This window comes from Hippocampus bargibanti, linkage group LG06 (genome assembly GCF_051943395.1).
Source record: "Hippocampus bargibanti isolate YZ-2025 linkage group LG06, ASM5194339v1, whole genome shotgun sequence".
Lineage (NCBI taxonomy): Eukaryota > Metazoa > Chordata > Actinopteri > Syngnathiformes > Syngnathidae > Hippocampus > Hippocampus bargibanti.
Genome location: NC_142739.1, coordinates 19047940 through 19075073, shown reverse-complemented (window position 1 = coordinate 19075073; position 27134 = coordinate 19047940). Strand labels below are relative to the sequence as shown.

At 43.8% G+C, this 27134-nt stretch overlaps 1 protein-coding gene across 2 annotated transcripts in view; it reads right to left on the bottom strand.

The window, feature by feature from the left end:
* Positions 1 to 713: 713 nt before the first annotated feature.
* The window catches only part of LOC148896672 (oxysterol-binding protein-related protein 10-like), a 56856-nt gene continuing 30435 nt past the window's right edge, over positions 714 to 27134 (bottom strand). Inside the window, exons 7-12 of one of the 2 annotated variants that reach the window (XM_088999478.1) lie at positions 11545 to 11712; positions 7923 to 8427; positions 6076 to 6262; positions 4449 to 4631; positions 3306 to 3533; positions 714 to 2467 (exon numbers count right to left, since the gene is read on the bottom strand). In XM_088999478.1, the coding sequence (XP_088855604.1) occupies positions 3344 to 3533; positions 4449 to 4631; positions 6076 to 6262; positions 7923 to 8427; positions 11545 to 11712 (1233 nt within the window). In that variant the 3' untranslated portion in view covers positions 714 to 2467; positions 3306 to 3343. The remainder of the gene's footprint in view (positions 2468 to 3305; positions 3534 to 4448; positions 4632 to 6075; positions 6263 to 7922; positions 8428 to 11544; positions 11713 to 27134) is intronic. The other variant, XM_088999477.1, reaches the window with a different exon arrangement.

Sequence of the window (27134 nt, the reverse complement as noted above, 5' to 3'; positions counted from 1 at the left end):
CTTCACGTTCCATCTCAAAACCCACCTCTTTAAAATCGCATTTTCTGTGTAGCTCTTTCTCGTTTTTATTTATAATTGTATTTTATTTGGTGTATTCTATTTGTGATTGTATTTTATTTATTATAGTACCGAAGCTGGTCTGTGACTGTAAAGTGTCCTTGAGAGCTTTGAAAGGCGCTTAAAATGTAATGTATTATGATGATGATGATGATTATTATTATTATTATTACAGGATTTGCTCGAATCAAAAATAACCATACAATATAAGCAAAATAGAATTATGTTTTAGGATAGGTGTGTTTGCATTACATGATATGCATGTCACAAAATAATATTGCTTTAGTCCACACCAGACTCATGGCATAAGTATACAATTTGATCATTTGACTCCACATTTTATTAGATGTGACACTGTCCTCAGACAAAGTAGCTTTGGGAGACCAAAATCAATCCTATGCTTAGTGATTTGGATGACACCCATTTAACAAGTTGGTCCAGGGATAAAGGCTCGCCCCCACTCCCGGGCCTGATGGGATGACAGCAAATGGTTTAATTCTTCGGCTCTGTTCCAATACTAAACTGTTAAGCTTGATCAACCTTGATGGTGTGTTCCTCCATCTGTTGGCACAATGTGCAGTTCAGAAATAAAAATGATCAAGCGTAGAGTACTTGGAAATAGCAGCACGTTGCTTTAAATGAGCTTTATTCTCATCATTTAACCCATCAAACACTTTCTCCATGGGAAGGTGTGTTAAATACATTGTGTTTGAATGTTCTGCTACAGCGATTCATTTATGTGTAAGCAAACGCAGAACTTGATTTACTGTCCACGGTAGACAAAACACATGCAAATAAACACTGCATCAAGCAAAATAGGCATACTGTATAGTAATGATTACCATTAGAGCTGAATGGTGAGTATAGTTTTTGCTTTTTCGAATGTTGCTGTGCTGATGAACATTTTGTGTTTGGGAGGCTTTGACTGAGTGAGTTGCTTGTTCTGTAGCCACAAAGGGACATAAGTCTTTTTGTGCCGGTCCCATGCCCGGATAAATACAGAGGGTTGTGTCAGGAAGGGCATCCGACGTAAAAGCTTGGCCAGAACAAACATGCGGATCAAACCTCTAAAGATGGAGGACACTGATTTTCTGTGGCGACCCCTTGATGGGAAAAGCCGAAACGAAAAGATTATTATTATTATGATTATTATTATTATTATTATTAGTAGTAGTAGTAGTAGTAGTAGTAGTAGTAGTAGTAGTAGCTGAAAGGCTCTTTTAAACAATATCACCAGCAGTTGATAGGCTTGATTGAAATGATGTCACATACAGAGAGACGAGGCTCGCCCCACTCGTTCTCTCTCTCTTCTTGCAGCTGGCTTTCTCTTTGAAACGCTTGGCTCTTCTCCCCCTCCTCTCTCTTGCTCTCTGGTCAACAGTCACATTTTTCTGTGCCAATAGATTAAGGAATATTTTTGTTTTCACTTTTGATTCCTGCTTCATTAATAAATTTTCTAACACCCCTGTTCTGGTACATTTAACTGGGACTACAGTGAACCGCTACTGAATTGAAGCTTTTGCATTTGCTGCCATATATTTCTTAACCTTGTGGAAAACCTTCCTAAAAGAGTTGAAGTATTTATGATCTCAAAGAGTGGTCATATTGATTAAAACCTTTACAGTCGATCAAAATCGGATGTCACTGAAGTTCATGAGTGAGACAAGACAGATGAGCGAACACCTTTGGCAATCTGGTATCTCTCTTTAATTATAATGTATACGCAATGTACATGACAAATCTCAAAGCCTCCTGCCAGACGTCAGCTGGGATAGGCTCCAGGACGCCCCGCGACCCTTGTGAGGATAACCGGATGGGAAAATGGATGGCTGAATAGTTAGAATCCGTTAACATGCTCTTTTCAACAAAGGGCAAAAAAATGTGACATGTGTGTTACTCTCATGGGATTGTGGTTTGTTTTACTTCAACCAACCTTTATGATAATGTGCATGTGGGTTTCCTTAGAAGAAACGTTTAATGAAATCCACCAGAGGATCATTTAAGCGGAATCAAAAGAGCAGTCTGGATTATTCCTTAATTACAAGCACTGAAACGTGAAACCATAAAAAAATCTGTCACAGAATATACAATGCTGTGGACACCATATTACTGTATATCGCGAGTGAAATGCAACCGTGTCATTTTGAACAATAGAGAATGAAGGTGTCTCTTGTGGTCTCATTTCAGTGGTTGACACATCCTCTTAATGCAGTCATATTAACAGTATGAAAGATTCTTATAGATGATTCTAACGTATTCTGAAAGTCTTTGCTGTCCTATTTCTCTCCGTGGTTGATTGCGGATTCCTCTGCTTCGATTATTCCACTTGTTTCCTGGGACGGAGAATGTCTTCCATGGCTTCTGGTCAATGAACTTTCCACAGTGGATTGTTGTACACCCAACCTTCACCCTGTGTACACACCAAAAATAAAATAATCAGTTTTCATTAGAGTAGGTATGTCCGTCTAAATCGTTACAAAACAACTTCATGGCTAAAGTATTGGAGGACCAATGTACCAGAAGTCAAACCACGTAAAATGTCATTTCAATCTGCCATTTCAAATGTGAATATGCTTTGTGTTCTACTGTCAACTCTTATGCATGTATATGATATATGATTAAGATTCACATATAGCAACACTTATGTGGTGGCCCAATATGTGTAATAACACAATATGTGGTGGCCCAGATTTAGCCTTGACTTGGACACCTGTGGTTGTTATTCACGATTGCTTAGTTAGAGAGCTTTCTATATACAGTAAAGTCTCGTTATATCGATATCGGATATATCGATAGTCCCGGTTATATCGATACTATTTCTATGCACGCACGGAGAAAATTACATGCAAACAGGGTCGGATATATCGATAGTCCCGGTTATATCGATATTTTTTCGGACTCCCTTGAATATCGATATAACGAGACTTTACTGTATTTGAGTTATTTCGGGTTGAGTGAACGCTGGCGCGTGTGGCTGCCGCTGCTCACCCACAGAAAAACTGATTCTGTGACTGTACAGTGACATTGAGAGTTTTGAAAGGGGCTTAGAAACCAAATGTATTATTATTATTATTATTATTATTATTATTATTATTATTATTATTATTATTATTATTATTATTATTATTATTATTATTATATACCTGAAAAGCAATCCAATGTGACTTCTTAAATGGAATGATTTCAACAGAAAGAGAAAACAACACTACGTATGTTAGGCTAGATATGTGGATCTAAAATTACAGTACCTGTATTGGAATTTTGCTATGAAGAACCTTTTTTTTAATTAGGAAGAATTCACTGTTTTTATTACACCCCACACCTCTTTGATAAAATACTTGGGCTTCCAAGGAGTTTTGGTGGCTGATCTCTGTTTGCTTTCGATGCGTTGGCTCTCCTCAAGGCAATGTTTATGTTCTGCAGCGTCATCCATTCTTCCTGCCCTCAGAGATGCTGTTACATGCTGCCAAAGGCGCCTAGACACATCACACCAAAAATAAGTGTGGGTGTTATTTACACCACAGAAAAACCCTGCACATCTTCAAACCACAGATGGGCCCGTTCTTAGCGTCTTGACTTCACAGTGCAGAGGTTGAGAGTTCAAATCCTGCTGCGCCCTCCTTGTGTGGAGTTTGAAAGTTCTCCCCGGGCCTGTGTGGGTTTTCTCCAGGTACTCGGGTTTCCTTCCACATTCCAAAAACATGCATGGCAGGCTGATGGAAATCCAAATTGTCCTTAAGTTTTGGTGCGAGCATGGATGAATGTTCATCTTTGTGTGCTCTGCGATTGGCTGGCATGGTTCAAGGTGTCCCCCGCCGAGTGCCTGAAGACGGCTGGAATAGGCTCCAGCACCCCCACAACACTAATGAGGACAAAGCGGTCTCGAAAAATGGATGGATGGATGGATGGATGGATGGATGGATGGATGGATGGATGGATGGATGGATGACCGATGTTTTTGGCAACTTGTTTTGAGGCGATTTTAAATTTAAATGGCAACTGAATGCCGTCACGTCATCACATGTGAAAAAAAAACAACCAAAAAGGGCATGTTGGATGACATGAACTTTACTTTATGATGTGTTTGAGTACGGAGCATGATTCAGGTTTCCTCCCACATTCCAAAAACATACGTGGCAGGCTCATTGAACATTCTAAATCGTCCTTAGGTGTAAGTGTAAGCGCAAATGGCTGTTTGTTAATGTGTGCTCTGCGATTGGTTGGCAGAGGGTTCAGGGTGTCCTGCCGCCTACTGTCCGGAGACAGCTCAGATAAGCTCCAACACACCCTGCAACTCTTGTGAGGATAAAGTGGTTCACTTGGGCATCAGAAGTGAATGATCACCAAATGTTTGTATTCATTTACAGTAATTATGCACCTGACTCACTCACCGTGACTCATTGTGTTCCTGCTTCTCTATTGGCCTGATCATCTTTTTCGTGACAGGCAGCTTGGAGGTATCAATTACCTTGCCTTCTCCATTACTGTAAGTAAACTCCAGCACACCATTCCACTCGCCTTGGACTTTGCACACTATGTTTCCCGTCTGGTTGTGTTTAACTTCAGCGGTTACTCTGTAAATCACAGATTTGTTTCAGTGAGGAGAATGTTTAAACAGCAACAATGCTTGCGCGGGTTCCACTTTATTGCTATATCATCTATAGCCACGACTGAGAAATGTGGACATGGTAGTGGTCCTTTCAACCACTGTTAACTCATATATATTGTTATAAAATCCCAAACATTCTTTGTTTAGTGCTTATCATATAAAGAAACCATCAATATATTTTGGGTTGTTTTTGTCACCCATCCTCGGTTATTCACATAAAAAATAACATATTTGATGTTTATATACTCAGCCCAAAGCCATGTTTAACTCATTCACTGCCAGATAATGTGCAAAAATGTGTCCACTCCAGTGCCAGGGTTTTTCTCATTTTCACTCAAATTGCAGGACCTACAGAATATTGAGTTTTAGGACTACATAAACATTTAATGCAGCGTAAGAAAACTTACTCTCTTCTTTCGTCAGAAAAAAAGAGTTAATTCCTAAAATGTATGGTTCTGGTGTAATATGAGGTGCAAGTGGGTGCGGCTGTATAAAAGGCAAATGCTGCCCCCTGGTGGAAGGGAAAAACATGCCTAGAGGTCTGACCAGCGCTTTATCGGCACGCCCCCGCAAGAAAAACCAAACCCAGAATAAATTAGGGAATGGCAGTAAATGAGTTAACGCAAAAAGAAATAGCTCTTTATGGCAAAAATTATATCCCCATAACCATATCTAGCCCAACATAGTGTTGTTTTCCCTTGTTGAAATCATTCCATTTAAGAAGTCACATAGGATTGCTGTGCAGTTATATTAAAGTGTTGCTATATGTAAATCTTAATCATATATCATATTTAAAATATGGCAGTAGAACACAAAGCATATTGACATTTCTTCTTTTCCTTTCGGCTTTTCAAAAATATGTTTATGTCTGTCTGTCTGTCTGTCTGTATGTATGTGTGTGTGTGTGTGTGTGTGTGTGTGTGTGTGTGTGTGTGTGTGTGTGTGTGTGTGTGTGTGTGTGCGCGCGCGCGCGCGCGTGTGTGTGTGTGTGTGTGTGTGTGTGTGTGTGTGTGTGTGTGTGTGTGTGTGTGTGTGTGTGTGTATTAATTAATTAACATCACGGTTGAGAGAGAGAGGTTGAGAGAGTGCAGAGGTTGAGAATTAATTAATTAATTAATTAATTAATTACAGTCCTGAATAAAATAACCAAAAAGTAGACAAGACGAATGTCAAAGCTCTATAAATATATTGGTTCGTTGCAGTCTTGTGGCAAGCTAAGGAAAAATGCTAAAGTGAGAATCATAACCTTGTCTTACAGGAGCAAGGACACCCAAAGTTATTGCCAGTTACTCCAGGAATGGTGCCATTCGTGCCGTGACTCGGTCCCCACCCATTGTTATTAGCAGAAGAACACCGTAGCATTGTAGAATGTATTAAAGCGTCGTAAAAGGCTCATACAAATTATATACCTGTTAACTTTGCCTCCGTAGAAAGGTTTGGTGTGGAACGTGACTGTAGCTGCGTATCCAGTTTTGGCACAACTGATTGTAACCTTTCCCCCCAGCTCCACCCAAGGCACGGCCAGAATGGAGCGGGCGTAGGCACAAGGAAGCGTAAACACATATTCTTCATCGTGCTCTAACAGATGCAGTACACCTGCAAACAACAAGGCAAAGACATGCTGACGACTCATCGAATTTTCCTTTAGATGGACACATACAACAAGGCCACATGACTTGTTCAGTTCATCAATAAAAATTAGCAGTGCCGCTTGGTAACAATGTGTTGGAGGAATGGGTTTGACCCAACATAATTTCCAGTGTTATGATGTGGATCTTTACTGAACTGCACTGAACCAAACCAAAGTGTATTACCCCAACGAACAAATACAGACCAGCTGCTTTCCTTCGATTTACTAAAATATCTGAAGTGTGATGAGAAGAAAAATTGCACAATCTCCCCCTTTTTTCACTTCTAACAATGATGTGTATGCTGTTGGAGTAATTCGCTATTAAAAATATAACAATGTATTTTGCCACACAATATTTTTTACTTAGTATTTAGCCCATTTCAGAAAAGCTGTGGGCATCAACCAAAGCACCAAATCTAGATTTCTCGTCAAGGGACTGTCTGCACCTGACTAATCATGTTGTTGATTATTAAGAAATCAGAGTAATCCCAGAAAACCTGGGAAACAACAAGGTAGGAAAAACATGATAACCAGGATGTGCACTTCAAATAAAGTATGGGCAAAACTTGGTCAATTCCCCATTAAGAGGTTGTCAGGGTCTGAGTAATCACAATAATAATATAAGTTAGGTACTCTTAATATCAACCAATCAGTAAATTCACTTTTTCAAAAGAATTATGGCAACACTGATTATAAAACTCTGTTTTTGAAAACCTGTCACAAAACTTTAGAACAAATATTTCACCCAATAGACTTTCCCATCGTGAAGACTCAGTCTCACGGGGATTATAAATGAAAGCGACTGATGTCAAGGTAAAAAATAAGCATACAATTTGTGTGTACATGCACAGAGATTTGTCATTTGAAAACGATCTGCTACAAGTCCCCACTGAGCTCCCATCATGCTTTGCTTTCCCTTCCTCCCTGATGCTTATGAAATGTCCAGCTGTCTTATGTCCAGGTCAAATGTATTCACATCTGTTTCCCCAAGACACACACACACACGCACGCACGCACGCACACCCACACACACACACAGACTCCATCACAATGTTAAGCAGAACATATGTAGGCATTGAACATCTTCAGCTATTTAATTAGTTTGCCTTTCATACATATACTATTGTGTTTGTATTCTAATTTTAATCACATGCATTCATTCACCTTTGTGCGAATGAGCAGTCTCTTGATTGCATATATTCATGCATCCAATGCATGCAATTTCTCCACTGTGAGACAAATAAAGGCAAATCCAATTCAATCCAATCCCTCCTTATGCAACCGAAAAAACCACAACAGGTGCAAATTTCCCCATTGTGGGACGAATAAAGGTATTCTGATTCTGATTCTGATTCTTTCTGGAAACACATCATCTAGTACAGGGGTCGGCACTCCTAGTCCTGGAGGGCCACCCTCTTGCATGTTTTCCAAGTCTCCTTGTTGCAACACACCTGATTCAAATGAGCAGGTTCAATGTAAGGCTTCCACAGAGCTTGGTGATTATCTGATCATTTGAATCAGGTGTATTGTAACAGGAACACTTGGAACACATGCAGGAAGGTGGCCCTCCAGGACTAGGACTGCCGACACCTGATCTAGTAGATTTTAACAGAGAATCTGCCTTACCTTCTCCAACCATTGAGACTCCAACAGACATGCCCAAAAACTTGCTTTTGGTCCATACATGAGTATTAACACACATCCTCTTCTCCTTGCACTCGTAGTAGAAGCCTGATACAGGCGGGTGGTGAGACACCTGCTCTGCCACAAAGCGAACCTGGTAACAGTCGGATTTGGACCCACTGCAACTCTCTGAGGAGTTTGAAGTCGGAGATGTGAAGGCAGCTGGTGATTTGGGGGCCGTGGTGGCTCTGAGGGATTGAACACGTTCCCGAGGCACACGCCAAGCGCAGTGGAAAGTCTCACCCAGGATGGGGTTGTAGGGCTTTTTGGCCACGGCGCCCTTTCGGCCCTCATTGAAGGCGGTCAGATAGTACTCAACAAAGCGGATGATACGCTCCTCGGACGTAGGTCCGGTGGTGATAGAGAGGAACATGTCAGGGTGAGCCATGAAATTGGCATACATCTCTAGCAGAGAGCGCTTCTCGAGGATGAATGTAGGGAGCGCCACCTGTGGGGGCGAGCAAAAGTGGAAAGAAAGATGGAAGTTATTGTAGTTAATTCATTCTCCAAGCATTTTCTATTGCGCGAGTACTTATCAAGTAAGGGTGAGCCGGAGAACACAAATCACCATTCACGCAAATGGACAATTTCACCCTCCCGACTGGTCTTCTGGGGGTTCATTTATGTTATCCTTTCATGATTAAATTTAACGCTATGGTACACATGACATCCCATGTTTATTTTCAAATTTGTGTTGATTAAAAGTTTGTAAGATTGTGTTTGGTTATGTCAAAGAATTTAAAAAATGAGACTGAAGTAGGCAATATGCAATATGGCCTTACTGAACAGCGCCGGTCAATCAAGTCATATAGTTATTATCCAAACTGTTTATCCTCAAGACGGTTGTGGGCATGCTGTCTTCACTTGCTACAGAAATTAATGTGGAGTTGCACCAGTTAGTATTTGTAACAGATTTCAGTATTCCGTTCCGGGATTGCGCCCACACGTAAACCACTTCTGGAGTCCGCACACTTCCTCAATGACACCTTTTACGCTTTGAAACATGCTTCAGAAATTCCACCTGTGTTTACTTGACACACGCTTCCAAGCTTTGGAACACTTTAACCATCACTACCGGTTTCTTCCTGTCTTTGTCAATTCGTTGTTGGGGTTGGTTTGTTGACTCAGCCTTTTGCCTCATCTTTGTTTGGTTACTTTGAACCCTTTCAATTTGGACTTTTTGATGTGTTTGGGTTGATTCCGAGTACCTTGTTGGATTCGAATAGATTAGCCTATATTAGTCTTGCAGTGGAGAAATTTGCATTTCACAGCAGCAACATTATGAAGGAAAGACGTCTGTGTAAGCTCTCAGTCGTACAGGAGTGGTCCATCGATGAGAAGGTTTCTTCAGCCGTCATCTGTACAAATGTGATTTGTACAGATGACGGCTGAAGAAACCTTCTCATCTATGAAGGAAAGAGGAAAGGAAAGGAAGAAGTAGAAAAACAAAAAATAGGGCTGCAGTAACGGCAATCCTGCAGCGCCATCTTGATGTAAAAACAACAACAAAAAACAAAATAACATATAATGTAACACAACACAAAAGACACAGACAGGCATTCAATCTTAAGCACTTTCTGCACTCTCTTTGTTGTATGCAGCAGTTCTAGATGAAAGAGGAGAGGATCAAAGTGTCCTTTTCACCAGTGGATCAGGGATATCATGGTGGAATATGCACGTCTGCTACAAGTTAAATGTTGAAAGCAAACATGAAGCTGCACCATACATCGACGAAAACAAAGTGTCTAACTTCTCCTGTCCCACGTAAATCTGCTTCAATTCCAAGCCGTGACAGTTCGCTGTGCGCTGACACCCTTTTCTTCACATCGCGGGCTACTCAAGCCATGCATCCATCCAGTTGCAGACTGTCCAACAGCACAGACATTTCCGCTGAACAAAGCGGGGCTGTAAAAATGCTGCCCAATACAGACGCAAAAAAAAATCACAATCACTGCAGAGCTGTCCAAAGATGACAGTCAAATGTCACTGACATTCCTCCCAATCAAAAACAGTGCTGGTATATTTGTGCTGCCGAAAGGAAGCAACCACTCAGCACAGTTGGCATCTTTGTTATTGTGGGATGATATTGTGTTCTCCTCCTTCTCTGTATTTGAGTCCTCGACCCTGTGTTTAATGTGACAAAGTCTGGAGCTTCGTGATGTGGGACGATCGAACGTGGGATAATCGTTACACGCTTCAGGGCAGTTAGCCATCTCATGTCGCCTGCTGCAGTCAGTCACCCAAGTGTCCTGTTTACATGCCACTGTCTCATGATACCGTAATGCATAACCACAACTCTCCTGCATGTGACTACATATCATTCATTCGGTTTATTTGTATAGTGCAAGATGGTAGTAATCACTCACAACTGAATGGAGGAGCAATTGCACTGGTTATAAGTTACTACACATCCAGGCCAGAGAGTGCACATCCAAATCTCATGACTTTTAGAATCAAGCATGACTGAGTGCTGCATGAATCGGCTGGTGCCAAGGCACCCTTAAAAACAACCTACTCGATGTGCCATACACACTCCATCTGATTCCTATGAACAGTCGCTCAATCTATTTAGGGTTGCTGAGGGAGCTATGGCCAAGCTGATGCATGCAGATGGCTTCTGATTTTGGGAGTAGATAATTCCGATTCTGTTGACACTTTCAGCCGCCTGAGAAGCATACAATCTTAATCCTTGTCTTTCTACGATTCTATTCGATTCAGCACATTCTTCTTGTGATCCAGAGCAGTGGGCCGTCAGTAATCATATTAACTCATTGGTCTGAAAACAGTCACCATAATCACCTGAGCAGGAGGCACATGATTTCAGATGACAACCAAAAACCCCAATAGTTTATAACATATGAGAGTGCAAAGTGCTTGCACTACAACAATTGAAATCTTGACTTTATCAAACTCTTTTGGGTACCTTCCATTTTTTATTAATGTATTTATCTTTCCATTTATTTATTTATTTGTCTGTGTGTCTGTGTGTCTGTCTGTCTGTTTGTTTGTTTGTTTGTTTGTTTGTTTGTTTGTTTGTTTGTTTGTTTGTTTGTTTGTTTGTTTGTTTGTTATCTCCTCAGACAAAACTGATTGTTTTACAGTTTCAACATTGACCGCAATAATTGTGCACAGGTATTTGAATGACTTCCTTCTTGGTAACGAATGGTAAAAGGGGAAAGTGCTGTCTGACATAGCTGTCAGGGCTTTTATATTTTTTTTTGTTTTTTTGTTTTTTTTTGTGGCAAGGTGCGTGCCACCATCCTCAAAATTGCATAAGGCAAGTCAAAGCAAAATATACAAGACCAAGGAACCATTGAATGCTGTAGGTCAATGCTGTGTCAACGTCCCAATAGTTTTGTGTCCCTTAAATAACTTTGTATATCACACACAATTAACTTCCAAATGGAACTCTGAAGTTTATATTTTCTGTGACACAACTTCACTTGTCCTTAACCAATTCAATTCAGATCCATTCATGACCTTCAACATTTCTATTGTTACAGAAAGTGAATGTACTGTATATCCCTGAAAGAAGGCATAACAAAGGCAGAGAGGAGAAGCTCACCTTAGTAAGATCCATTCCAAGTTTGAGCTGGGACAATAGATGAACGATGATGCTTCTCTGGTCATCAAGAACTCCCAGATCCTCCTCCTCGTTGTCATCTGTGTCTGTGATCTCGTCATTGGGATCCAGACTCTTCAGGCCCTCCAGGCTGCCGGGCTGCCGTTTTCCCTGTTAATGGACATGTTTTGGTTATGCGTTTATTCATATTGAAATTCAACATGCAAAAGTGCTGTACATGCACAATTCACAATGGCAGTATGCTGAGTGCAAATAATTTCCAATATTCTGTCTCGTCTTACATCGGCACAACTCCATTCATCAGTATACAAATGGAGAATTAAATTGCTCTTTAAATTACTGCACTCTGTGAACACGCCAATCACACACAAGGCAATGATGAAGATTCTGTTAAGTTTTGTCCTGTGGGTGGAATGACAAACACCACACCCAAGCCACTTTTATACTTGGCCACAGTAAGTTTTCAGCAATGAAAACAAATAAACTCAATTCATAACTACTGTACTATAAAACTGTAACACACCTATAAAATATATAGCCCATAAACACAAACAGAGTCACTCACTCTACGGGGCATGCAGTCAACCATTGCAGGCATGGCAGTCCTGTTGGATTTCATGTCCAGCATCCACAGACAGAGAGAGGAGGAATGAGAGACGAGAGTGACAGAAAGACATAGAGAGAGAGAGAGAGAGAGAGAGAGAGAGAGAGAGAGAGAGAGAGAGAGAGAGAGAGAGAGAGAGAGAGAGAGAGAGAGAGAGAGAGAGAGAGAGAGAGAGAGAGAGAGAGGAAGCAGGAAGGGGTAAAAAAACTATACAGAATAGATACGTCTGTGTAAGCTCTCAGTCGTACAGGAGTGGTCCATCGATGAGAAGGTTTCTTCAGCCGTCATCTGTACAAAAGTTTTGTACAGATGACGGCTGAAGAAACCTTCTCATCGATATACAGAATAGATGTACGATCTATCTAAAGTGGAGAGAAAAGTTTAAAACAAGTGGTATTGAAATATATAAAGGGAGAATCGATGAGAAGGTTTCTTCAGCCGTCATCTGTACAAAAGTGAAGGTTTCGGACGTTTCGCCTCCTATCCAAGAGGCTTCGTCAGCGAACTAAAGTCTGACTGGTCGTATCGGCCCCATTTATGATATATAAATGGGGCCGATACGACCAGACTGAGAGCTTACACAGACATAAAGGGAGAATGTCTGTCTCTGTATTTTTGAGAGGGAGAGAGCCCCACCCCTTGTATGCCCACCATGAACATCACAACTTGTCCTACTTCAATCGCTCCCTCTCACCTCCTCACTCTTTCATTTCCCACAGGCAGTCTGCCTATTCTGAACCGGTTCCACTCATTTGTTATTAACACTCTTAACAACAATATCAGTGAATTCTGATGTCTTCTAAGTCTTGAAAAGCACAGTGAGACAGACATGTATTCCAACACGTTCTGATGACTAAATCATAGATTAGACTGCTTGTCAAGATGTCTCATCACAAATTCTACTTTTTTGATTCAGACTTCGTGGCCATAACTAGACTTTAATAATATTTCCATTCATCAAAACAGAACTAAAGTCTGACTGGTCGTATCGGCCCCATTTATGATATATAAATGGGGCCGATACGACCAGTCAGACTTTAGTTCGCTGACGAAGCCTCTTGGATAGGAGGCGAAACGTCCGAAACCTTCACTTTTGTACAGATGACGGCTGAAGAAACCTTCTCATCGATGGACCACTCCTGTACGACTGAGAGCTTACACAGACATAAAGGGAGAATGTCTGTCTCTGTATTTTTGAGAGGGAGAGAAACACCGATGCTAAGGGTATTTTCTGTCTTTCCATCCAGCTTCACATATAAGCCCCACCCCTTGTATGCCCACCATGAACATCACAACTTGTCCTACTTCAATCGCTCCCTCTCACCTCCTCACTCTTTCATTTCCCACAGGCAGTCTGCCTATTCTGAACCGGTTCCACTCATTTGTTATTAACACTCTTAACAACAATATCAGTGAATTCTGATGTCTTCTAAGTCTTGAAAAGCACAGTGAGACAGACATGTATTCCAACACGTTCTGATGACTAAATCATAGATTAGACTGCTTGTCAAGATGTCTCATCACAAATTCTACTTTTTTGATTCAGACTTCGTGGCCATAACTAGACTTTAATAATATTTCCATTCATCAAAACAGACAAGAATCAAATGTCAAAAACATTACCTCACACACCATTTGACACACAACAGCCTCAGATAGGTAACATCTTTCCTAATGCTGAAATTTAGCAAGTATAAAATTAGAGAATAAATCTGAATGTTTTAATTAAACTAAGGCTTAAAAAAGGCAAATGTCCCTCACTGCAGTTCAGTGAACACACTAGAAGATCGTCACTGTGAGCAGTCCTAAATCAAAACTGTGAGCAGTCCTAAATCAAAATGATAGGTGCATGCGTGGCACAAATATGTGAGTTGTACTGTGACTTGCTGAACAGTGGTAAGACCTTGCTGATGTTCCTTTTATTTACTTATTTAATTTTTTATTTGTTACATTTTGGAATCTATTTAAACCTTATTACAAGAAAAAACATTCATCATTGATGAAGAAAGCAGCATTGAATGAGATAATAGCAGAACCAACAGAGACATGCCAAGACGACCGGAGGCACAATTGCTTCTGGAAAAGCAGATGTGAGCCTGCAAGTGTCTTTTGTCAAATAATTAAATAACCAGTGAGAACATACGCCGTGCCTGCTGCCTTGAGTTCGTGTATATATATATATATATATATATATATATATATATATATATATATATATATATATATATATATATATATATATATATATATATATATATATATATATATATATAAAATGCCTACCTCATACAATGATGAGAGACAATAAATGGAATGACATGCCGGCTCAGACGTCGCCCGGCCAAACAAGGTCTGCGTCAGGTGCTGGGGAACCAGAGCACCCTGATGAAAAATGGGCTACTGGAACAAAGCGGAGATGGACGAGATGCGATAACATGGCTCTGTTGGAATGCTACTACTCAAGCAACCCTAGTCAGAGGGGTTACATGCGGAGAATGGGGGCTGAATGGTTACTTCGAAACCCACAGTCACGGTTGACCACGAAACAACTAGTAGCTCAGTGTTCCAATATCCACAAACGGCAATTGCTATCACAACTTGAGATTGATGAGGTACAACACAAATTCCGAGGTGAAGGGCCCCAGGCTGCCACATCACAGGAAGAGGTTCAACCAGAGATTGGGAGGCAAGCCCCAATGAATAATGATATTGGGAAGCCAGCCCCAATAAATGAAATGCTGAGCGAGGCAGCAAATGACCTGAGAGACAAGATCATGGCAAGAATGAAAACTGGGCAACGAAGGCACCGATTACAACGGCTATGTGAAGTACCACCTGAAAGTCTCATGGAAACTGTGAATGCAGCACTGAGAACGATCCCGACCGGAACGATCACGGAAACCAATGAGCTGATATACACCTCAGCATCAGTGATCCTAGACATGCTTGGCTACAAGAGCAACCATGAGAGCCACGAGATTCATTACCCACCATGGAAAAGACGGTTGGAGGCCAAGATCAAGGCGGCTCGGAAAGATGTGAGTCAATTGACGGAGACCCAGAGAGGTGTGAATAAAAGGCCAATACCCAAGAGGTACATGCAGATAACCATACCTGAAGCACTCGAAACTGCCAAACAAAGGCTCCAGGCCTTGGCCAGTCGCCTAAAGAGGTACACGAAAGAGAATGAGGCCAGAAGAATAAACAGGCTGTTCGCAACACAACCTGCGAAAGTGTACGCTCAGTGGCAGGGTTCTAACAGCAGAGCAGACCCTCCAAGGCTGGAAACTGAAAGATACTGGAAAGGCATATGGGAGAAGGAGGTCGCACATAACAGCAGTGCACAATGGCTGGTGACTCTGAAAGAGGAGCACAGCAACATCCCTGAACAGAACCCAGTTACCATCACAGTGGCAGATATACAAGGAAGAGTCTCATGTATGAAAAACTGGACGGCACCAGGCCCGGATATGGTCCACACCTACTGGCTAAAGAAACTCACAGCTCTCCACGAGCGCCTAGCAGCACAAATGAACCAGCTGCTGATGGATGGGACTCACCCAGGATGGCTAACCGAAGGGCGAACAATCCTGATCATGAAGGATTCCTCAAAGGGTGCAGTTCCTTCCAACTATCGGCCAATAACCTGTCTCTCCACAACATGGAAGCTCATGTCAGGCATCATTGCGGCTAAGATAAGTGGACACATGGATCAATACATGAGCAAAGCACAGAAAGGCATTAGTAGAGATACTAGAGGTGCCAAACATCAGCTGCTGGTTGACAGAACAGTCGCTCAAGACTGCAGGTCCCGACATACCAACCTGTGCACAGCCTGGATTGATTACAAGAAAGCATATGACTCGATGCCACACACATGGATCAATGAATGCTTGGAGTTGTATAAGGTCAACAGGACCCTGAGAGCCTTCGTTGCAAACTCGATGAGGATGTGGAAAACCACACTTGAAGCCAATGGCAAGCCACTAACGCAAGTGTCCATCAAATGTGGCATATACCAAGGTGATGCACTCTCCCCACTGCTGTTCTGCATAGGACTGAACCCCCTCAGCCAGATAATCGCCAAGACAGGCTATGGATACCGCCTCAGAAATGGAGCTACGATCAGTCACCTCCTCTACATGGATGACATCAAGCTGTATGCTAAGAGCGAAAGGGACATAGACTCCCTGATCCACACAACCAGGATCTACAGCAGTGATATCGGAATGTCATTCGGGCTGGAGAAATGTAGTCGGATGGTGACTAAGAGGGGCAAGGTAGTTCACACTGAAGGGGTCTCACTCCCTGAAGGAACAATAGCAGACATTGAAAACAGCTACAAGTACCTCGGTATACCACAGGCCAATGGCAACCTCGAATTAGCAACAAGGAAAGCGGCTACGACCAAATACCTCCAGCGGGTGAGGCAAGTCCTCAGAAGCCAGCTCAATGGCAAGAACAAGACCCGGGCAATAAACAGCTATGCCCTGCCAGTGATCAGATACCCTGCAGGAATAATAAGGTGGCCAAAGGAAGAGATTCAGACCACGGATGTTAAGACCCGAAAACTCCTCACCATGCACGGAGGGTTCCATCCCAAGTTCAGCACCCTGAGACTGTACACAAGCCGTAAGGAAGGAGGCCGGGGACTAGTGAGTGTGAGAGCCACTGTCCAGGATGAAACATCCAAGCTCCATGAACACATCAAAGAGAAGGCTCCAACGGAAGATGTACTCAGAGAATGTCTCAGTCAATGGGGAACAGAGGATGAGGTGCTGGAAGAGGGACAATCATGGGAGGAAAAGCCCCTACACGGGATGTACCACCGAACCATAGCAGAAGTGGCTGATCTCAAGAAGTCCTATCAGTGGCTAGAGAGGGCTGGCCTAAAGGACAGCACAGAGGCACTCATCCTGGCTGCCCAAGAGCAGGCCCTGAACACCAGAGCCATAGAGGCAGGGATATACCACACCAGACAAGACCCAAGGTGTAGGTTGTGCAAAGAGGCACCTGAGACAATCCAACACATAACTGCAGGGTGTAAGATGCTGGCAGGGAAAGCCTACATGGAGCGCCATAACCAGGTGGCTGGCATAGTCTACCGAAACATCTGTGCGCAGTATGGACTGGAAACCCCAAGGTCAAAATGGGAAACACCTCCCAAGGTGGTGGAGAATGACCGAGCAAAAATCCTGTGGGACTTCCAGATACAGACTGACAAGATGGTAATGGCCAACCAACCATATATCGTGGTCATAGATAAAGGGGAAAGGAAAGCCGTTGTCGTGGATGTAGCGGTCCCGAGTGATGGGAACATCAGAAAGAAGGAACATGAGAAAATCGAGAAATACCAAGGGCTCAGAGAGGAGCTGGAGAGAGCCTGGAAGGTAAAGGTGACAGTCGTGCCTGTGGTGGTTGGAGCACTCGGGGCAGTGACCCCCAAACTCGACGAGTGGTTGCAACAGATCCCGGGAACAACATCGGATATCTCGGTCCAGAAAAGCGCAGTGTTGGGAACAGCACGGATACTGCGCAGAACCCTCAAGCTTCCTGGCCTCTGGTAGAGGACCCGAGCTGAAATGGGGACAGACACCACCCATGGTGGGTGAGACGAGGATTTTTTTTTATATATATGTAACGGAGTTGTGCACTTAGATTATTAAATTATGAAGGAAGTGACGCAACGGCGCACAGTGTGGCACCATGTCCCGCCCATAGTTTCTAGAACAATCTCGAGGAGATTCAGGGTGAGTCGCAATTTTCTGTTGGTCTCGATTAACGCGCATTTTCATGACAATATCTTATTTTGTTTCCCCTTTTATACTGTCTGGTGTAATCTCATTAGTTCCCTTATTCATTTCGAGTCCAGATTATTTTTTGTGTCATTATTTACTTCACGTTTTGTCGAGTGGAACTTTGGAGCACATGTGCTTCATAGTGCTTTTCTATTGCGCAGTTAATCACAAGACGAAACCCATGCGACTTCACCCATCCCTTCTGCCATACTGTGTTGCAGGTAATAATTGTTTCATTTCGTTTTTATTGAACAATATTTAGTTTCTTGTGTCATGTTTCATTTGCCTGTGAGTGTCCGTGGCGGGTTGAACTGTGCACCTGCCATTACAAGCGCACCGCGTTTTCTGCCGAGTCTCCGCCTATGATGCGTCCAGGGACATCTTGTAAATAACAGTGAACTTGTGTTGTATTCTCTTTTTCTGTAAATAACCACTATACGATCACACGTTGTTAATTCTGTTTTGTTATCTACAATGTTTTGCATTTGAGAACAATCTCGAGGAGATTCAGGTTAATCACAAGACGAAACCCATGCGACTTCACCCATCCCTTCTGCCATAATGTGTTGCAGAAATAAAAGAAATAAAAAGACACATCTACGCGTCTTGTCTTCATTAAGACGGCAGCATCGTGGAGATGAAGACAGTCACTGTTGTGACACCCGTCACATATATATATATATATATATATATATATATATATATATATATATATATATATATATATATATATATATATATATATATATATACACAGTGAGACCTCAACTTGCGAACTTAATTGGTTCCCAGACAGAGTGTGTAAGGCGAAAAGTGTGTATCTAAAAAAAATTCCCATAGGAAACCATTAAAATGGGAATAATCCGTTCCCGGGTTTCAATATAATATACTTTTCAACTAAATAAGCCTTAAAACTACACACAACCTACCTTATCCTATGTATGATAAATGTGCTATTGTATTGTAATGAAAGAAATACACTGCACTGTATAATAAAGTCACTTTATTTACATTTGTGATGGTCATTGACGGCTCTTAATTGACACCTGCTGCTTTCTGACTTGTAAGGTCTTACGAAACTGAGGCATCACATTATCATTCATCATGTTGATGATTCTTATAGCCTTTTCTGAATGGAACTGTTCAATGAAAGCCTGCACATCAACTGTTGAATGGCCTGCTGCTTGTCCTCTTGAAGGCAAATCAAATTCTCTGTGTTGATGACCTCATTATGGTCAGCAACAAGCTCCTCGATGTCATCTGCATTCACTTCGAGTCCCGTAGGTGCTGGCAGAGATTTTATGACAACAAAAGGCGCGAGTCCGATGATTCCACGGACGCGGAATAAAACGCGACAAAAGAAGGCGGGCCGGGCGAATAAAATGGCACACTCGCGTCTAACAATCACCTCGTGCAAAGCAAACTTTTGGAGTACAAGCAAACTTTTGGAGCACAGGACATACCGATGCACTTTCGTCGTAATCATGTCACTGGTGAGGAGACAGTGACTCGTTGAAATGAAATGAAATTGAAGTGTCGCGAGCGGCCGCCACGCCCGAGCTGTCAACTCGCACGTGACTATTTAGCGTGACTATTGACACGCTGTTTCGGTGTGTGTGAAAACACTAGCTCTGATTGGCTTACCATGACACATGACTCTACCCTTTAGCCAATCACAATCACGTCTATCGCATTTAACAGGGGGGTGCGTTTAAGTGTAGCAACACAAAAATATTGGCAAGTGTTTGTCAGCGCTCATTCAGTTAGACAATGCTTTCAAAACAGCCTAGAGTCATAAGAAGTCGTGCGCTATTCTCGAACCTGAACGCACCCCAAGTCTTGGATGACAAACAAACAGAGCAGAGTAGACGTGTACGGCTGGTAGTTTCTTCAATTTATTCATCGTAACGCACCACCTTTGAACTGAGGCTGAACACGAGCCTGTGGTGTTTATGTAAACACCACACAAGGGGTCTGCTCTGCTGTTAGAACCCTGCCACTGACTTTGTTCCTGTAGACCATTTTTCATCAAGGTTTTCTGAGCCGGCATGTCATTCGATTTATTGTGTCTCATCATTGTATGAGGTAGGCATTAGCGTGAAGGTTCTTGCCCAAGGACCCACACTGGATGATGTTTTGTGCTCATTTTCTCTGCCCCAAGCGGGATTCGAACCCCCGTCGCCTATATATATATATATATATATATATATATATATATATATATATATATATATATATATATATATATATATATATATATATATATATATATATATATATATATTGTGGCGGGCACTAGGACCAGACATCTCACCCAGCAGGTGTACGGGAGGGGGCGGGTTTATATCACATATATTTCACTGCAGTTTCCGTTTTGGTTCTTTTTCTACTTGTTAGCAGTTGGAATAAAGACGTACTCCAATCGACCGTGTGTTCTCATTCCTCAACTGCTACACTGGTGACCCCGACGTTCGAAATGTTCATGGCAGCAGACGAAGAGATATCTTCCACGGCCATGCCGCCACGACCGGCGCCTCAGCTCGCAGCTGCCGCCTACGCCGCGAAGCTGCCCGAGTTTTGGAATAGCGACCCGGCTTCGTGGTTCCAACATGTGGAAGCGCTTTTCCACCTACGAGGCGTCACGACAGATGAGCCGAAATATTATCTGGTCGTGGCGTCTCTCAACGAACAGACGACTCGTCGTGTGCTGCCTCTCTTGCGTGCACCTCCACCGAGCGAAAAATATGCAGCGCTCAAACACCTGCTGCTCCGACGGTTCACGTTATCGGCCTCTGAGAGAGCAGACAGGCTTCTTTCTCTTCCCGGACTCGGCGACGGAACAGCAGTGGACCTGATGGACAAAACGTTGTCGCTACTAGGTTCGGATGACGGCGGATTCCTGTTCCCCCACGTGTTCCTTCGCCAGCTACCGGCCTCTGTGCGCGCCGTGCTAGCCAACTCGACGTGCTTAGCCTCCGGCGACTACCGAGGTTTGGCTGAAGAAGCGGACCGGGTGCTTCTGGCGACACGGAGGTTCGCCGTGCAAAGCGTGACGGCCGAACCCCTCGGCGGAGCGGCAGCGAACATCGACCCGACCCTAGTCGCCGGAGTGGTCACGCGGAAGCGACACGAGAAAGCCCTCTGTTTTTTTCCACCAGCGATTTGGCGCCAAGGCCCGACGCTGCACACCACCCTGCACCTACGAGGCTCCGGGAAACGCCAGCGCCGGCACCCAATAGCGGCCGTGGGTGCCGGCAACGAAAGCGAGCTGCTTTTTATCACAGACTCCTCGTCAGGTAGACGTTTTCTGGTGGACAGCGGGGCACAAGTAAGCCTGCTGACGCCCACGGCCTCGGACAAGACGGCAGGTGGATGTGGGCCTCCCCTGCGCGCAGCTAACGGCTCGCCCATCGCCAGCTTTGGCACCAGGTCGGTAACTGTGTGTTTCCACGAACGAAAATTCGAGTGGGACTTTATTGTGGCCTCGATTACAGTTCCGATAATCGGCGCAGATTTTTTATGCACTCATGGACTGCTTGTGGACATTGCTAACTGTCGTTTGATCGACGCCATCTCTTTCGCCACTTTCCCATGTGAGGCTGGAGGGCTTGGAGCGTTGACGCACGCAAATTATTTAACGTCAGGTAACGTTTATGAACGCCTGCTGACCGATTATCCGTCGTTAACCACACCCGCCTTTTCCAATGCCGATACAAAACACGGGGTACAACATTTCATTCCCACGGTTGGCCCGCCAGTTTTTGCCCGCGCTTGTCGCTTTGACGCGGCAAAATTGTCAATGGCGAAAGGGGAGTTCGCGATGATGGAGCGTTTGGGCATTGTGAGGTGCCCAAAAAGTGACGGTTCTTGGCGGCCGTGCGGTGATTTTCGTCGGCTTAATAATGTAATGTAATGTATGGACTCAGTCTTGCGAGGCCTAGATTTTGTGTTCGTCTACCTCGACGACATTCTTGTGGCCAACCCTTCACCAGAGGAACACCTGTCGCACTTAAGGATGGTTTTCAAGCGTCTTGATGCGCATGGCCTTATCGTTAACCCTGTGAATTTGGTTTGCCCAAGATCGATTTCTCCACACCGCATTTCTCCACAGGGTGCCATCCCCTTACCCGCCAAAGTGCAGGCTGTGGTGAATTTCCCCCGCCCAGCCACAGTTAAAGCTTTGCAGGAGTTTTTGGGCATGATAAATTTTTACAACCGGTTTCTTCCTCACGCAGCCGACCTCCTACAACCCCTCTACGGCGCCTTGAGAAAAAAGAAGGCTAATGACCCCGTCGAGTGGGCCCCGCAACGAGTGCAGTCCTTTGAACGAGCCAAGGAAGCTCTTGCGGGTGCAACTCTTCTGGTCCACCCGATCTCAACCGCACAGGTGGCCTTGACTACCGACGCGTCTGATGTTGCCGTAGGGGCGGTGGTTGAGCAGCTTGTGGAGAACGAATGGCAGCCCCTTGCATTTTTCAGTCGGAAGCTGCAAGATAACGAACGCAAGTATAGCGTTTTCGACAGAGAGTTGTTAGCACTCTATCTTGCAACGCGCCATTTTCGTTTCCTCCTCGAGGGGCGCCGGTTCACCGCCTACGTAGATCATAAACCCCTTACATTCGCCATGTCCAAGGTGACCGAATTCACAACAGACATTCGGCATGTGGCCGGCAAATGTAACCCTGTGGCCGATTGCCTGTCACGCACGATCGTGTGTCCAGTCCAGCTCGGGGTGGATTTTGGTCGGCCCGACAGCAACGGCATCTAGCGGCTATTTCCGAATTCACAACAGACATTCGGCATGTGGCCGGCAAATGTAACCCTGTGGCCGATTTCCTGTCACGCACGATCGTGTGTCCAGTCCAGCTCGGGGTGGATTTTTCAGAGATAGCCACGGCCCAATCTGAGGATCCAGACATCCACGAACTCAAGGCAGCAGGCCCTGAAACTGAAGGAGGTGGCAGTGTGTGAAGGGGGTCCCGCTCTCCTCTGCGATGTGTCTACGGGTCGCACTCGTCCCGTGGTTCCGCAGGAGTGGCTTCGGCGAATTTTTGATTAAATACATTCCCTTTCACACCTTGGCGTCCGGGCGTCAGTCAAACTACTTGGGGCCAAGTTTGTCTGGCCTGGGTTAAGAAAGGACGTCAGGAAGTGGGCAGCTGCATGCGTGGCATGTCAGCGCGCCAAAGTCCACAGGCACACCCGGGCGAACCTAGAAACTTTTCCGATTCCGGCCAGGAGATTTGACCACGTCCATGTGGACCTGGTCGGGCCCCTCCCTCCTTCGCAGGGTTGCACACATCTCCTCACTATGGTCGATCAGACCACTAGGTGGCCGGAAGCTGTCCCCCTGTCCTCCACAACCTCGACAGACATTGCCCGCGCATTTCTGTCATCCTGGGTCGCACGTTTCGGCACGCCGTCCGATATCACTTCGGACAGAGGCCCCCAGTTTGTGTCCGAGCTCTTGTCGGCCATGGCGCAGTCCTTGGGTGTGCAGGTACACCGCACTATGGCCTAACACCCACAGGCTAACGGGATGTGTGAACGTTTCCACCGGTCACTTAAAGCCGCGCTACGGGCCGCACTATCGGACGGTAACTGGGTTGACCGGCTTCCGTGGGTCCTGCTCGGGTTACGTTCAGCTCCTAAAGAAGACCTTAATGCCGCTCCGGCAGAGTTAGTACTAGGTCAGCCACTCCGCATCCCTGGTGAATTTCTGCCTGAAGCTTCGGGTGCACCTTCTTTCCCCCTTTTGCCAGGGGAGCCCCTGGCTCCAGCACCATTTCACCACGGCGGCCCCAAAATATTCGTTCCGTCTGCTCTTAGGTCAGCCCGTTTCGTCTTCGTGCGTCATGATGCCCACCGCTCTCCCCTCCGGCCGCCGTATGATGGCCCGTTTAGAGTGCTCTAACACGGGGAAAAGAGTTTTGTGCTCGATATGGGTGGGGGAAGGGAGGGCATTTCAATAGACAGACTCAAGCCGGCTCACATAATTGCAGGCGAGGACGTTTCGCCGGCCCAGGTCCCACGTCGCGGACGCCCTCCAAAACCTCCAGCCTCTGCGCGGCATGCCAGGGTTGAGTGTCGTTCTTCCACTCAGTTCTCACCCGGATCACCTGCCCGAGCAATTTCACCTTCACCACCGAACGGCGGACTGCATAGTCGTTGTGGCAGGCTGGTCAAGCCCCCTGCAAGATTTTCGCCTTGACTGTCCTTCTGGGTGTTCTGGGGGGGGCTGCGTGGCGGGCACTAGGACCAGACATCTCACCCAGCAGGTGTACGGGAGGGGGCGGGTTTATATCACATATATTTCACTGCAGTTTCCGTTTTGGTTCTTTCTCTACTTGTTAGCAGTTGGAATAAAGACATACTCCAATCGACCGTGTGTTCTCATTCCTCAACTGCACCCTCAAGCTTCCTGGCCTCTGGTAGAGGACCCGAGCTGAAATGGGGACAGACACCACCCATGGTGGGTGAGACGAGGATTTTTTTTTATATATATGTAACGGAGTTGTGCACTTAGATTATTAAATTATGAAGGAAGTGACGCAACGGCGCACAGTGTGGCACCATGTCCCGCCCATAGTTTCTAGAACAATCTCGAGGAGATTCAGGGTGAGTCGCAATTTTCTGTTGGTCTCGATTAACGCGCATTTTCATGACAATATCTTATTTTGTTTCCCCTTTTATACTGTCTGGTGTAATCTCATTAGTTCCCTTATTCATTTCGAGTCCAGATTATTTTTTGTGTCATTATTTACTTCACGTTTTGTCGAGTGGAACTTTGGAGCACATGTGCTTCATAGTGCTTTTCTATTGCGCAGTTAATCACAAGACGAAACCCATGCGACTTCACCCATCCCTTCTGCCATACTGTGTTGCAGGTAATAATTGTTTCATTTCGTTACAATATATATATATATATATATATATATATATGTGTGTGTGTGTGTGTGTGTGTGTGTGTGTGTGTGTGTGTGTGTGTGTGTGTGTGTGTGTGTGTGTGTGTGTGTGTGTGTGTGTGACGGGTGTTTTTTTTTTTTTTTTTTTTTTTTTTTTTTTTTTTTTTTTTTTTTTTTTTTTTTTTTTTTTTTTTTTTTTTTTTTTTTTTTTTTTTTTTTTTTTTTTTTTTTTTTTTTTTTTTTTTTTTTTTTTTTTTTTTTTTTTTTTTTTTTTTTTTTTTTTTTTTTTTTTTTTTTTTTTTTTTTTTTTTTTTTTTTTTTTTTTTTTTTTTTTTTTTTTTTTTTTTTTTTTTTTTTTTTTTTTTTTTTTTTTTTTTTTTTTTTTTTTTTTTTTTTTTTTTTTTTTTTTTTTTTTTTTTTTTTTTTTTTTTTTTTTTTTTTTTTTTTTTTTTTTTTTTTTTTTTTTTTTTTTTTTTTTTTTTTTTTTTTTTTTTTTTTTTTTTTTTTTTTTTTTTTTTTTTTTTTTTTTTTTTTTTTTTTTTTTTTTTTTTTTTTTTTTTTTTTTTTTCCCCCCCCCCCCCCCCCCCCCCCCCCCCCCCCCCCCCCCCCCCCCCCCCCCCCCCCCCCCCCCACAACAGTGACTGTCTTCATCTCCACGATGCTGCCGTATAAATGAGACCTGACGCGTGGATGTGTCTTTTTATTTGTTTTATTTCTGCAACACAGTATGGCAGAAAGGATGGGTGAAGTCGCATGGGTTTCGTCTTGTGATTAACCTGAATCTCCTCGAGATTGTTCTCAAATGCAAAACATTGTAGATAACAAAACAGAATTAACAACGTGTGATCGTATAGTGGTTATTTACAGAAAAAGAGAATACAACACAAGTTCACTGTTATTTACAAGATGTCCCTGAACGCATCATAGGCGGAGACTCGGCAGAACACGCAGTGCGCTTGTAATGGCTGGCGCACATTTCAACCCGCCACGGACACTCACGGGCAAATGAAACACGACACAAGAAACTAAATATTGTTCAATAAAAACGAAATGAAACAATTATTACCTGCAACACAGTATGGCAGAAGGGATGGGTGAAGTCGCATGGGTTTCGTCTTGTGATTAACTGCGCAATAGAAAAGCACTATGAAGCACATGTGCTCCAAAGTTCCACTCGACAAAACGTGAAGTAAATAATGACACAAAAAGTAATCTGGACTCGAAATGAATAAGGCAACTAATTAGATAACACTAGACAGTATAAAAGGGGAAACAAAATAAGATATTGTCATGAAAATGCACGTTAATCGAGACCAACAGAAAATTGCGACTCACCCTGAATCTCCTCGAGATTGTTCTGGAAACTATGGGCGGGACATGGTGCCACACTGTGCGCCGTTGCGTCACTTCCTTCATAATTTAATAATCTAGGTGCACAACTCCGTTACATACACCCCCCTTAAATTATGCAGAAGTGAGGCAACATACACACGGAAGACAATAGAAAGACCAACAGGCAAAATAGACAAGGTTATCGGGCAAGGATGTGCAAGAATGCTGTCTAATTATGTCACTCATCTGACCAACTACGTCAGGTTACTGGAGTAAGGGATCTGTCGCCGGTGTGTCAGGGTCTGTGCGCTCGTCGGAGATGCACTGCACTGGGTCTGGGAAGGAACTCTGTCCCCACTAACATAAGTGGCCTCAGCTCGCACCTGCCCATTCCCCTCTGTACAAACTACATCACTCTGCATAGCACTACATAACTGTGACAGACTGGAGAAAGGGATCTGTTGCTGGTGTATCAGTGGTCTGTGCGCTCGTCGTAGATGCACTGCACTGGGTCTGGGAAGGAACTCTGTCCCCATTAACATAAGTGGCCTCAGCTTGAACCTGCCCATTCCCCTCTGCTCAAACTACACCACTCTGGATTGCACTACACAACTGTAACACGGTTGGGAAGCCTCTACCTCTACCAACACACTCATTCAAAGGTGTGCTACTTGTTACTTGTAAGGAGCTCATTCTTAGACTTAACACACAAAAACACGTACATGGAAAAAAAAGCACACTAAATGCAAAACAGCAGTTCAGACAATTAATACACGACATGTATTTCCAAAACGGGGGTCGACACACCGTCCACCGAGTGATGGGATTGCACAGCCTCTTCATTGTGCAGCATCGCGGTCCCGGTCCGAAGTGGAGAGTCATTTGTGATCCGGGTCACGGCACCAATGTGACGGGTGTCACAACAGTGACTGT